The following is a 15,295-nucleotide window of genomic DNA, read 5'->3' on the forward strand; positions in this document are numbered from 1 at the left end:
AGGTTGCTCACATATAGGTGCAACGCAAAGCATAAGTCCAAGCTAAGTAACCAAGTCTTATCCTCAACCCCATTTGTGGATCTTAAAAATGTAGAGGATTGGAGATGAAGCAACTCTCGAATATGATCCTTTGTCTCATGATATGTGCTTGCTATAGTCTATACCTCTTGTATTTATGCATGATGAGGCTAGGTAATGTGTATTGATCAATATTCTATCTCCTCTATGTGTATTTCCCAAATTCAAGGCGAACTCCTAATAAGCTCCCAAGATGCAAGTATATGCTCCTCTACTACAAGTGGATCCTCATGGCTTGTAAGATTTGAGGTCCATACTCGGGCTACTCATCTTGGTGAAAACTCTCAAAGTGATATGACCCTTCCTTCCATTTCCTACACCCTATTTTCTAACCCACACCTCATAACCTTTACCTCACTTCCTATCATTATTACCTTCCATCTACCTTTCATATCCCCTATCTTAACCTCCTCCACTTTCCTACATCCTATCCTAAACCTTAACCTCATACACACTTACTTTTACTTCACCTACCTAACCCCATTCCATCCTTCACATCCTTTTATCTCTCCCCATTCACTTTCCTACCTTCCAAACCCCTAACATATCCTAACTTACTCTTTCACCATTACATCCTTCATCACTTACCTCCCTATCTCATCTTAACCCACACCTCATAACCTTATACCTCTCAGCTTCCATTTTATACCACCTTCCTAACTGTACACTTATGCTCCCTTCCAAAACACCGACAAAAAATAGCACTCGATCACTACACAGTGCTCTCATGGTTCTGCAATAGGGATTTTCTGTCACAACCACATATACCAGCATCCATAATTAGGATATATTTTACATAATGGCACTCGATCACGCAGGTTTAGGTCATCCCTCTCCTTAATTAGGATATATTTTAAATATGGAAAGTAGTGTTAATATGTTTCAGGCTAACTATATTATTCATTATTTAAAATGCAGTGTTTAATTAATACATGATTGTAGGATTATTCAACGGTTTAGGTCTTGTAAGAAATTCTTCTTTTAAATCGATCATATCATATTACAGAAACCTCTCACCATCTCTGCTATTGGCAATTAATCTGATAAATCTATAATAAACTTTGAATCTTAATATTTGAATATGTATAACAATGAATTTGCTGATTATACCCTACCTTTTTCCTACAGCGATTAAACCATTCCTACATCCTGCAGCGATTAAATCCATAGGGAACCTATGTCCACCTCCCTCCTTCGTGTTCATCGCGGTATGGTCCCTACCTACATGTTTCCTATTGTGATCCCCATTGTGATCCCCTAATATGCCTTGAGACAACGAACTAAGATACCTTGGGAGGGCCTTTAGGTAGGCACTTGTTCACTCGACCGGGAAGGGACGCTTACGCGAATAGTTGTGGTTGAAGCTAGTGAAGATGGATGGAGATTTGATAGTGAGTGTCCAGGAATTTGGGTTGTTTCCAGTGTGGCTCTGCTTGCTTCTTTAGGTCAATAATTCCCATTCATTGGGAAAGCACAGAACCAAATCGTACTCCCTCCACTTCTAGCCTGAGCTGCAGAACCGGCTGGTTTCACACCAATGATCTTCCCCACCATGATTAAACCCACAGGTTCGCTGCAGAGGTAGGATTTTGTAATGGCAGAGGTGGGACGAAGAGGCGGGATTTATGAAATGACTTGGTCTTTTCTTTTTTTTTAAGTAATGCACGCAATCATCGGAATTTCGACGAACGCGAGCACTTTTTCTTAAAAAACCCAAATGTCATTGCCAATTCCTTCTCCGTCAAAACCAAATGTTGCATTATCGTCGGAATTCCGACGAAATCGGGCATTTAAAAAAAAAAAATCAAATTTGATCACAATATACCTTCTTCGTCGGAAACCTCTGTCGGAATTTTAGGCCAAATGTATTAGTGATAGTTCACAATCCATACATGGTGTTAGACAAGCACACAAACCCAACCACATGAAAAATGGCTCAACCAAGCAAGATTAAAAGAGGGGATCATGTCCTCCATTCCATGCATACACATTGCAAAATAATAATCATAATATTACACCAAGGAAAGATGAACGAGGAAAATATCCAAAACTATGAAGAAATCACCTAGAATTCTTATATAGGGCACAAGATATGAATACACATGACCTCATAAAGAACACACTAATCATTCATAAGAAAGGAGATCACATGCTCTCATTAAATAAGAAAATAAAGATACAAAGAAAAGTAAGGAGGATGTAACATACACATTATATACATACCACATATGTGGGATTCCAAGCAGCATGCAAGTGGCAAAAGAAAACCCCATTCAACATACGTAAGCTAGTTATATTTGGGTCAACAAGAATGTACACATGAGGTCCTATCCACACCATCCATACATACATCCACTAATCCTATCAAACACATAGAATACCAAGTAAGAAAACTTGATGATTTCGGCAACAACATCAAAGCATTCACAAGGGCTAACTGCTTATCATCCAAGAATAACTATAAGAAAGGTGAACAAGAAACACCAAACAAAGAACCAATAAATAACATACACATTCAATATAAAATGAAAAGCGCAAGGGAAGAAGAGAGAACTATAATAGGAACTAGAGAAGGGGTGCAATCATGGTTTTCAACCTCAATCTTAGTCATGATTGAAAAGAAAGAGTAAACTTGGGTATCCATAAGCCATGACCATCCACTAAAGATGAAACCCTCACCTTTTCCAAATAAGTAACCGCATACTTTATTTTCATAAAATTAATTGTACTCAATAGTGTATGCATCAAGCTCATACAATATGCCAAATTTGACACCTCTAGTGATCACCATAGCACCTCTAACCATATTGCATCCTACATCAGAAAAAGACTACATGCACACTCACATCTATTAGTTTTCTTATTGATAATAAGTATAATTCTAATCTAGGGAAATGTGCAATGCACCATTAATGCCTTTTATGTACCACTACAAAATCAGATTCAAACTTTACCACGACCAACAATATTTAATTAAGAATCATCACCCAAGTACACCTTAACTCCATCAAATTATTCATATTTGGAAAACCTATCTCTATTAGAGGCTGTGTGGAAAAATTTACTCGAGTTAATTAACCATGCATCATTACCTACACGAGTGGCCAAAGCTATAATGCACACATCACAATCTTCCTTCTCAAACTTAGATTAAAAAATCAAGTTTCTTTTTTTCTTCTTTACACTTCTTACGAAAGTGTCCATGCTTAGTATAGTTCCAACAAATAGCTTTGAACTTTCTAGGATATTTGGAACTCCCCTTAGACTTAGATTTGTCTTTCTTTTTTCTCTTCTTTCATTTTTACTTAGGTTTTCCATGAACATTTATGGCCTTCTTAGTACTGATGGATACCTTCCTCATCCCTTTAGAAAGAAAAGAAACCACAAATGATATCTTCGACTTTCAAGACAATAGAAGTGCTTCTAATAGCCATAACGAGAGAATCACAAGAATCAAACAATAAATAAAACAAGATCTAACATCTCTCTTCCTCATTCATTTTTACACCAACTAATACCAATTGAGCCACCAACATATTAAACATTTCTAGGTGGTATGCAATTCATCCACCCTCTTCGATTCTCAAGGAATACAATTGTTGCTTAATAAAATCTAGTTCACTAAAGATTTGGAATGATAAATTTCACTAAGTTTGTTTCATAGTTTCTTTGTAGAGAACTCTTCATGGACATTGCTTAAAATAGAGCATGTTAGGAACAATTTGATTAGACTCTTGACTTTATGACCTATAACATCATATAAAGTAGTGAAAGAAGCATCTATAGGCCTTAACACATTATCATCAACAACATCCCACATATCTTGATCAATTAATAGATCCTCCATCTTTAGCTTCCACATCTCAAAAATTGTTACCAAAATTTTTTTGTACATGTATTCTCTTTGGTGTCTTGCCATCTAAAAATTCTTGTAACAAGACCATAAAGTAGATCTTTTGCACAAGCTCCCTCTTAAATTGGAATAATTAAAAAAATATAAGAACTCACAATTGAAACCAAAAGCGATCAAGCTCTGATAACACTTAAGGGGCATTAAGGTAGCAAAATAACTTCCTACACTAATCTTGAGAGGATGTTATGCAATTTTTTAGATCCTTACAATAATTACCAAATTTTATTTTTTTCACAAATTGGGTAAAAGTTTATTAAACACACATAATTACAAATCAAGAAGGGCAAACAACCCAACAAACAACAAAAACTTACACAAAACTATCTTCTACAACTAACTACTCCAACATGTGAGATAAATCCATAGGCAAATGTCACCCATCCACAATATTCCAACCTTGCATTCAATCAAAAGCCCATTTGGCTAGACAATCCACAACTCTATTCCACTCTCTAGGAATATGAGAAAAGGAAATAGATTCGAAAGACCTATACAATCTAAGAATCTGGCAAATGACCATTACTAAGTGCTAATTCACAACATCCAATTGCTTCTCATTCAAGACATTCACCACCACTTGTGAATCAGATTCACAAATAATCCTTTTCCAACCAAGAACACAACCTCTCTCCAAAGCATACAAAGTGGCGAGAGCCTCTATGTAGTTATTCATATGAAACCCTTTATAAAAACTGAACATCACTCAAACTATCATGACCAATGCTACCAATACTAGCATGATCAGGATTCCCTCTAGAAGAACCATTAGTATTTATCTTTGAAACTTCCTAAGGAGGAGGAAACCACCATCCCATCTAGTCAATCCTTCGCATGGACTTTCTACATCTATTCCCCTTTTCTCACACCAAGAGAAGAACTGGCCCCTTGAACATAAAAGTTGAATCTTCTAAAAATGTTGATGTCACTAGGATCCACTACACCAAAAAGGTCACACTTGGTCAAGATAGTCTCCTAAAGTGTATGAACGATTTTCCCCCATATGTGTCAAATAACCAATTTTTCACATCGAAAGATCTAGCAATTTCGGTTTTACCAAATATGCCAAATAATGAAAGTAGGCCCAAGAACCCAGACTTCTTGAAGAAAAGGGGTCTTAACTGGAGACCTATCCCACCAGTCCCAAAACCCAACCAATGAAGAGGCATGCCAACAAGACTAATTCCAGACTACCCACCAGAGATGCCAAATCTCCCTAGAGAAAGAGAATTGAAAAAAAAGATGAGGAATAGACTCTTCATGATTGCAACATAACATACAAATAGAAGGCCCATGGAAGCCACACTTGCATAAATTATCCCAAGTAAAACATTTCTTTTGAATCACCAACCACAAAAAAATTGTATTTGAGCCAAGAAAATTTGCTCCACACCTATTTCTACTACAAAACCCCAACACTCCTAAACATTTGCCTATCAAGCTCCAAGTACCCTGGGGCCAAAAAGTACATACTTGTTGGATATAGACGCCACACTAATATATCTTAACCTATAAGAGAATTGCACTCCCTACTAGCAAGAATCCAAGCCAACTCTTGTCAAGCTCCTACTATTCCTCCAGGTGGCCATTCATTCGGAGATTTCCATCTGCAAACATTAGCCTGTCCCAAACGTTGAACAATCTTGTAATCAACCTCCTTGCTCCAGCCAGTTGCAATAAAACTATCATATAAAATATTATAACTATCCACTATAAGTGTGTCATTTATAAAATAAGGTCCTTATTTAAATAAGTATTGTTGTTGCGTGAAAAAAATACTTTTCTTATGTGTACAACTATTGGGGTAACAACGTATGTGCATTGGTTTACCTCATATAAATAGTTTGTCCTATCATAAATATAAAATAAGAGCACAATAAATACATTGTATTTTACCATGAAATGTGAAGGTTTGTCAAACGTTTTATGATTATTTAAACTTGAACATAAGTTCTATTTTAAATGACAATGTGTTGCTTTTATAACAACAAATAGTCTTATTGCGTTATACTATTAGTCCATTTGTGTTAGATATAAAGGTTACAGATGACAAAATTTATGGTTACCAAAATGTATTGGGATCATTTAGGTTGTATATAAGTTATATTTTAAGCAAGAATAAAACAATATTTCTTTGTTCAACTACTAGAGGTACCATTATTAAGTTTCAGTTGATTCTTTAAAAAGTCATTTTTAAGACACTTCTCACCAGACGTGTTGATGTGGTAAGTTGTGTGATGAGTCACACCTCCAAACCTTAGTTGTAGCTAAAAGAGATCATTTCACATTTCTAAAAACGATATTCCATGTAACTATTACATACTCACTAAAATAACCCACAAAACTGGTGGCGGAGAACATGTGCTCTTGTAAGAGAGGTCACAAATTCAAATCCCACAAGGGGTAAGGTGTGTATGCCTCGTTTGTAGCACAGTTAGGTGCCTCCCGCAAGGAGTACAAGATAGTCCCATATTGTAGGCCGCTCGACATCATGGACTATAAAAGAATCTTTATTTCCCCTATTCATTTGCCCAACTAATGTGTTGACCTTTTGCAAGGAGTATGGGGTAGTCTCATATTGCTATAAGTCATTTCTAGACCCATATACAGGTCGCGGTACCTAACTGCACTACAAACAAGACGTACATACTTTACCCCCTTGTGGGATTTGAACTTGTGACCTCTCTTTTAAAAGCACGAATTCTCCACCACTAGACCAACACAAGTTGTATATTCCATTTTGAACTTCTAAGTGACAATCTCAATAGACAATGAATTCATTCCATGCAAGTCCACTTCTAACTCTAGAGTCTCATTAGCCTACACTACAAAAACTATAACTATTATGTGAAACGCTAAACCACACTACATAAACTATAACTACTGTGTGACATTCTCAATGACAATGAATTCATTCCACGCAAGGCCACTTCTAACTCTTAGAGTCTTATTGGACTACACTACATAAACTATGTCTTTATTTTGGTTTCGTGACCTGCAAGAATATTGTTGTCTATGTAGCCATCGCTACACATTTAACCGTATTTATTTAATTAATTGAAAATAAAAAAGCTATATTTATTACAATATGCAACGTGCATAAGAGTTGAAATAATCGAGGCCTCTGTCTTGTTTATTTGTCTGCAACCAACTTGTCGATAATCGCAATTAACATTGGTAATATCCCAACTGAAAACTTGATATGCCAAGAAGAATATCAACACAAACACAGAGGAGCTCGACACAAAGAACAGAGAAGCTCATGCCGACACTAACAACAACAGAGGAATAGCTCATGCCAATTGCCGCCATGAAATGTTAGCAAATGATTGATTTTTTGAATCGCTTAATATTTGTATTTCATCTGATTTTCATAGTATACATTACAAGTGCTTGTACTGTTGTTTTTCTTCTGGATTGAAAAATTCTTTATGCTTACATATACAATCAATAAGTACACGGGTGTCACAACTTTGAAAAGCTAATTTAATATGATAAGTAGAGGGATTTTTTTTTACAGTGTATTAATATCAGAATTCAACTGCATAATTTTTTAATTAAATTTTATTGCTGTATTAGAATTCAACTGCATAATTTTTTAATTAAGTTTTATTGCTGTATTGCTGTTTTTACTGTGGAATTGGCTATGCATTCGCTGGTTATTGCATCAATTGGTTATGCATACAGCATTCATGTTAGAACTTTGAAGTTAGAAAATCCATTTTGTAGAAATCTGATTTGTTAATGAGTTCATGAATTGAATTTTATGAATGGGACTTGTTTTGCAAGTAGGAGTAAGTGTGTATTGTATATAGCTACACACGACAGAAATTAAATTAGGGAATGCAAAAACAGTGTTGATATTTGTATATGGCTTGCTTGTAGTGATGGAGTCCATTTGGGCAACACAGTTGATGCGACTGGGTGGATATAGGAAATGGGAAGAACTTGCAGACAGTGTTTTTGGGGTTACCATGCGGCATGCATTTGCAATTGTACTTCATCTGGTCTTTGTTGTTTGTCTTGGCCTTCCCCTTTTCTGGAAAATGTGTAGATTTTGCACACAAAGGCCTGAATCCTCTGTTTTGAAACCTACCCGTTCCAAAAAGTTGCAATTGGGGGTTATGCATAAAGTGGCCCTAGTGAGTTGTATTTCTCTATCAGTGTTGTATATCTTACTTGGAATATGGAGCCCTTTATACTGGTGGCTGAAGGAATGGCCTAAAGATTTTGGAGCCGAAGGAGAGTATGTTTTTCAGGCTATGGCTTGGGCTATAATCTCAGGTTATGCATATTATTCTCTCACAAAAGAAATTAATGAGAGATTCCCACTTTTACTTCGCATGTGGTGGATGTTGTCATTGATTCTTTATGCATTCTTCCTGTTCCTCAATATTCAAGAGTTCAAGCAGCGAAAACGCATTACCCTGAGTATTGTGGTTGAAATTCTGGCTCTTTTTATTTCAGCCTTTCTGAGTTATGCCAGTTTTTTTGACAAAACTGTTGAGGGTTCCTTAACTCAAAGCATTGAAGAACCTCTGTTGAATACTATTCCAGAAAATTCTGAAAACCCTAAGCCAAAAGTCACTCCTTATGCAACAGCAAGCTTTCTCAGCCGGATGTCATTTTCTTGGATGAAGCCTTTGCTTGATGTTGGGCATGAGAAAGTTTTGGACATAGATGATGTACCTCAAGTTGCAGATTTCCACAAGGCTAACCACGTTTACCATAAATTTAGAAACCAGTTAGATGCTAAAGGAAATGGTGCCAGTGCCTTTACTATAGCAAAAATGGTAGTTTTCATTGTTCAGAAGGATCTACTCTTTACAGCATTCCTGGCAGTAATGAATTCTTGTTCATCATATGTAGGTCCTTATTTTATAGATAACTTTGTTCAGTGTCTTTCTGGAAAGGAACAGTTTGCTAGTGAAGGCATTGTTCTAGCTTGTGCGTTTCTTCTTGCCAAGGTAGTGGAATCTTTGTCACAAAGGCACTTGTTTTTCAAAGCAGTTCACATAGGCATAAGGGTTAAGGCAGCATTGACGGCTGCTATATACAAGAAGGTCTTCATGATTTCATGCCAGTCAAGAGAAAAGCATACAAGTGGCGAGATAATCAATTACATGAGTGTTGATGCTCAGCGTATTGGAGAGTTCAGTCGGTATGTTCATGATATATGGATAGCACCTTTGCAAGTTCTTCTGGCCCTGGTTATTCTATATCAGCACTTGGGATTGGCCTTCCTTTCAGGAGTGGCAACCACGGTGCTATTAATGATGGTAAATTTTCCCCTAGGGAAAATGCAAAAAGAATATAACATAAAGATAATGGAAGCAAAAGATAAAAGGCTGAAGGCTACCTCCGAAATATTGAGAAATATGAAAATCCTAAAATTGCAAGCGTGGGAGACCAGATTTCTGCTGAAACTTGAAACATTAAGGAAGGAAGAATGTAATTGGCTGAAAAAAATATTTTTTGGGCTTGCTGGGATATTATTTTTCTTTTGGGGAGCTCCTGCATTTGTATCTGTTGTAACTTTTGGTACATGTGCAATCACGGGAGTTCCTTTGACCACAGGCAGGATTCTCTCTGCACTTGCAACTTTTAGGATACTCCAGGAACCTATATACAGACTTCCTGACTTAATCTCCATGATTGCTCAAACTAGAGTGTCATTAGATCGTATAGCTGAGTTTTTGCAGCAGGAGGAGCTGCAACCAGATACAGTAAAACAAGTATCTAAAGATTTAACCGAAATGGCAATTGAGATCCAAGAAGGGGCGTTCTCTTGGGATCCTGCTGCCCGTAGTCCAACCATAAGAGGCTTAGATGTTCAAGTAAACAGAGGTATGAGGGTTGCAGTGTGTGGAACAGTTGGTTCAGGCAAATCAAGTCTCCTATCGTGTATACTAGGTGAAATACCCAAAATTTCAGGATCTGTCAAGATAAGTGGTACCAAGGCATATGTTAGCCAGTCTCCATGGATACAAAGTGGAAAAATTAAAGACAATATTCTCTTTGGGAGGGAATGGGAGAAAACCAGGTATGAGAGTGTACTGCAGGCTTGTGCATTTAAAAAAGATCTTGAATTGTTCCCTTATGGGGACCAAACAGAAATTGGAGAAAGAGGGATAAATCTTAGTGGTGGACAAAAGCAAAGGATACAGATTGCCCGTGCTTTATATCAAGATGCTGATATTTATCTTTTTGATGATCCTTTTAGTGCTGTTGATGCTCACACGGGGACACACATTTTTCGGGTATTTTCATTGTAGCTTTTACAAAGGATAACATTCTTGAATTTGCAAGTTTAAATTATATATTTATATTGAAGTTGTTTAAAACAATTTAACGTTTACTCGCCTAATTCATGTTCACCATTTCAAAATCTATCAAGACTGAATTTTTCTGTTACAGGAATGTTTACTTCATATTTTGGGTTCCAAAACTGTCATCTATGTAACTCACCAAGTGGAATTTTTATATGCAGCTGACCTCATTTTGGTAAGTTTGAATTTCTTTTATTGGATTTTATACCTTTCTAACTCTGTGTTCTCATGTGGTTGCTTAAATGCAATTTCTGCTTAAAATTAAGCAGCCAGAGTGTTCCCATGCAAATTTTTAATTAAGAGGAAAGGATAAATTGGAATCTTTTTCTATGGAAAATTGGGAAGATTGACACGTGGCTCTCAAAGAAGAATTTCTTTTTTTAATTTGTTTTCAATTTTTTCTCCAAAATTTATGCAACCAATTAGCATTCAAGATTTCTTTTAATAATGCAATTTAAGATGACTGCTTATAAAGCAGCAAAATTTGACATTCATGGGCCACCAGCTCTACAAATTGATGTTAAAAAAATTGAACATCGACGCCGCATAGAGACCTGTCATAAGAGTTCATTCAATTCATTGAAAGAAAGGGAAGGATTCAAATTCTACTGACAACTGAGACTTATTTACATTCTTGTAGGTAATGCGAGATGGTGAGATTACCCAGGCTGGAAAATATGAGGATATATTACAATCAAGGACAGATTTTGAAGAATTGGTTGGTGCACATCAGAAGGCATTGAAATCTGTCGATGCCATGGAGAATTCTGAGTACTTCTCATCACAGGTGCTTATTGAAGGACAATCTACTGGTAATACAACTAGCGTGAAAGATGTTAACAATCAAAAGCTCCAGACGCAGGACAGTGGCCAAAAATCAAAAGAGGTAAAAGATCTTGAATCAAAAACTCACAGCGAGAAAGAAATAGATGAAGGGGTCAAAAGTTCACAGCTTGTGCAACAAGAAGAAAAGGAGAAAGGTAGGGTAAGTATGTGGGTATACTGGTCTTACATCACCTCTGCGTACAAAGGTGCTTTGATACCCATCATCTTATTGACACACACAGCATTTCAGCTACTTGAAATAGGTAGCAGTTACTGGATGGCATGGGCAACCCCTTTGACTGAAGATCAAAAGCCCCCAGTTAGCAAGCCCCTCCTCATTCTGGTTTATATGACTTTGGCATTATGCAGTGCATTATTCATTCTCGTGAGGACCATCCTGCTTTGTCTCTCTGGATTTAAAAGTGCCAAACAACTTTTCAGTGATATGCATAGCTGTATATTTCGTGCACCAATGTCCTTCTTCGATACAACTCCAACTGGGCGTATACTAAATCGGGTTAGTAGATTTTATTGCTCTAGTTTTTGTTTTTTAATTGCAAAGAGAGAACTGTTTGAAGCCACAACATGAATGATAAACTCGCTATAATTTTTGGCAGGCATCAGCAGATCAGAGAACAGTGGATCAAGTTATTCCTTTTCAACTGGGAGGTGTAGCTTTTTCACTTATACAGCTTTTGGGAATTGTGGCAGTCATGTCTCAGGTTGCTTGGCAGGTCTTTATTATGTTTATACCAGTTCTTGCAATTTGTATATGGTATCAGGTATGCTCTGTCTCTGATGGATTTTCAAATTCATGCAAAATATCCTTCTGGTAGAAAGAAGAAAGGAGTAGTTAATATTCAAGTTTATCAGAAGGCTAGTTCTAGATAGAGATGACGTTCTACTAATTTCTTTTCATAATATCAAGCATACTAATTGAATATCAGACTTAACAAGACTAATATCTTTATGATTTTTTCCCCTTGGTTTTGGGTCCTGATCACATAAATAAAATAAAATTTCTGAGTATGCTTCGTTTCATTGCATGCAGCAATATTACCTAGTGACATCTAGGGAACTTTCTAGGTTGGTTGGAGTAAGTAAAGCTCCTATCATACAACATTTCGCAGAATCAATTTCTGGGGCAATCACAATCCGAAGTTTTGACCAGGAATCTAGATTCATGAAAACAAATCTACATTTGATTGATGGGCTTTCCAGACCCAGTTTCCACATGTCTGGGGCTATGGAATGGCTTTGCTTTCGGCTGGATCTTTTATCAAATCTCGTGTTTGTGTTCTCTATGGTGCTCCTGCTTTGCTTGCCAGAAAGTGTAGTCAATCCAAGTAAGTAGAAAAGACATTATGGATAGGAGACATTTGTCTGTCTTTGGATTTGTCGCACATAATTTACAGTGGAGAATAAGAATGGTTAATTTATTGTTCTATATTGGACCAGTGACCACTTTTATTTTGTAACTCTATTTTGTGTTATGTGTAAAAAAAAAACGGCTAATTTGAAAAAACAAGATCAATACCCCAGTGCACAAAAGTTAACCATCCAGCATAATTAACAGGCATTGCAGGCTTGGGAATAACATACGGGCTGAATCTGAACCTTACACAAACCTGGGTGATATGGAGCCTTTGTAATTTGGAAAACAATATGATCTCTGTAGAAAGAATGGTGCAGTACTCACGGATACCTAGCGAACCTCCATTGGTCATAGAGAATTCTAGACCAAGCTCTTGCTGGCCATCTAGAGGAACAATTGATATCACTGATCTTCAGGTTAGTACTTACTAGTAACAATCTATGTGTCTTCATGTATGTAAGCTAGCGATTCCATTCTTCGTCATTACTGAACTTTCCAAGTTGATGCACAAAATCAGGTGCGGTATGGGCCACATCTCCCACTAGTTTTAAGAGGAATTTCATGCATTTTCCCTGGAGGGAAGAAAGTGGGAATTGTAGGACGGACAGGCTGCGGGAAATCTACTCTGATCCAATCACTCTTTCGAATTGTAGATCCAGTAGGAGGCAGAATAGCCATCGATGGAATTGATATCTTGACAATAGGCCTTCACGATCTAAGATCCAGAATAAGTATTATCCCACAAGACCCAACAATGTTTGAAGGCAGTATAAGAAATAATCTAGATCCTTTGGGAGACTATTCAGATGACGAGATTTGGAAGGTGGGCTGTTTTTAAATTTCTGATCATTCTTGGCTGAAAGAATTGCAGTGCTGAAATGTGTAAAGGTGTGAGTTTTAGACGGTAAATACTTACATTCATTGTATTTTGTGTTTTCTGCTCCAGGCTTTGGAGAAATGCCAGCTGGGGGAAGTTGTACGGGGAAAAGAAGAGAAGCTTGATTCTCCCGGTTCATTTTTACACTAATCCTTTTCTAGTATCATATTCTTCTACTTCCTTCCCCTGTTAGGGCAAATGTATTGAATGTATTGTTTTGATCTGGTATGCAGTGACTGAGAATGGAGAGAACTGGAGTGTGGGGCAAAGGCAGCTTGTGTGCTTGGGAAGGGTACTGCTAAAGAAAAGCCGCATACTGGTACTGGATGAAGCAACTGCCTCAGTGGACACTGCAACAGATGGGCTTATTCAACAAACAATTCGGAACCAATTTAGTGACTGCACGGTCATAACCATAGCACATCGAATTCCATCCGTCTGTGATAGTGACCTGGTACTCGTATTGAGTGATGGTATTGAATCTTAACCTTTCTATTTGCCTTTGTTTGAGATTGCAAATCCTCTTCTCTTGTGGAAAGTAATGCTTTCCTTGCTTGGTTTATCAACTGAATACTTTTTTTTTAAAACCAGGGAATATTGCTGAATATGACTCTCCAACCAAACTCTTGGAGAACAAATCTTCAGCATTTGCGAAACTTGTTTCAGAGTACACTATAAGGGGAAGTAATATTGAGGGAAAATAGGTGGTCTGATAATGTAGTACATGGGAAAGCAAATTCTGATTAGTATGGGATACAAAATGATTTTATTATATTATATAATTAAAAATTTAATGTTATTTAAAACTATTTTAGATCTCCTAGAGTCAAAGGCTCTCGCATACTTTTCCTTGAATCCCATGGCAATGCAAATGACAACATTTAAATTCCAAAATGTAGGTTTTATATTCTCCCATTCTTGTGTTTAGTCTAGAGACAAACCTCCCGAAGATCTTAACTATCTCTATTGTCCAAAGAGAGTAATTCTTAATCTTTATTGATGGAAGAATGAAGGATGAGAAAGAATATAAAACCAATTTTGACTAACATGTGAACTAATTAAAACGCTCAAACCATTAACTCACCCATCCAATGAGACTTTAGCATATTGCATCTATTTGATATGGAGTTCCCAACCAATGAATATATAAGGTTGGTATAAATAATTTAATTGCCTTAGATGACAAGGATAGATATAGTTCTTTATTATATATATTAATAAAAATTAAAAAAAAAGTGCTTATAAACTTAAATTAGTTTAATTCTACATCTTAGAGCTTGGTTTATGATAAATGAAATATTACATTAACATACTTAAATCTAATTACATCAAAGAAAACATGTTTACAATGTAGGTAGTGTGAAGAGTTTAAATCTTATCATATAGATATCAGATTTATACCAAGTTTTTTGTAGTCATTGTTCTTGTTTTGAAAGTTTAATGTCATGATATTTTCAAATTTTTATTATAAACTATTAAATTATATTAAAAAAATTGACATATCCAAGTATCCCATCTCCTATTTTGAAAAAATAGTTGTATTGCTACCGGTACCGGTACCAATCTCCAAGTACCCCTGTCTCGATACAACCTTGATAAATACTACTCTAATATCATTTTGTTTGAAAAGAATCATAATAACAATAGAAACATACGAAAGAACAATTATATTTTAAACTTAGAGAATATATTTTCAATTTAAATATAAAAAAAGCTTTTACGTTATGTCTACTCACTTTGGAGTTGATGTGTATGCTCTCTTTGAAGTCGCTATGTGTAATAACTATTATGGAGTAGTTGTTATAGCTCTACATCTACTTTTTGGAGCTACTCTTATTGGTCTTTTCCTTGAAGCTATCATTACGTTTTTCTCTTCTTTATTCTACATAATTTTTTTTAAG

The 15,295-nt window shown here is 36.3% G+C and overlaps 1 protein-coding gene across 1 annotated transcript; it reads left to right on the forward strand.

The window, feature by feature from the left end:
* The first annotated feature begins 7,205 nt into the window (after positions 1–7,205).
* LOC131061556 (putative ABC transporter C family member 15) lies at positions 7,206–14,142 on the forward strand. The gene is made up of 11 exons (XM_057995286.2): positions 7,206–7,305; positions 7,874–10,248; positions 10,406–10,492; positions 10,958–11,659; positions 11,760–11,924; positions 12,194–12,488; positions 12,719–12,933; positions 13,035–13,340; positions 13,464–13,527; positions 13,628–13,867; positions 13,986–14,142. The coding sequence occupies exons 1-11, from the start codon at positions 7,284–7,286 to the stop codon at positions 14,096–14,098; spliced, it is 4,584 nt and encodes a 1,527-aa protein (XP_057851269.2). The 5' UTR covers positions 7,206–7,283; the 3' UTR covers positions 14,099–14,142.
* The last annotated feature ends 1,153 nt before the right edge of the window (positions 14,143–15,295 follow it).

Source organism: Cryptomeria japonica, chromosome 3 (assembly GCF_030272615.1).
Source record: "Cryptomeria japonica chromosome 3, Sugi_1.0, whole genome shotgun sequence".
NCBI classification, from domain to species: Eukaryota; Viridiplantae; Streptophyta; class Pinopsida; order Cupressales; family Cupressaceae; genus Cryptomeria; species Cryptomeria japonica.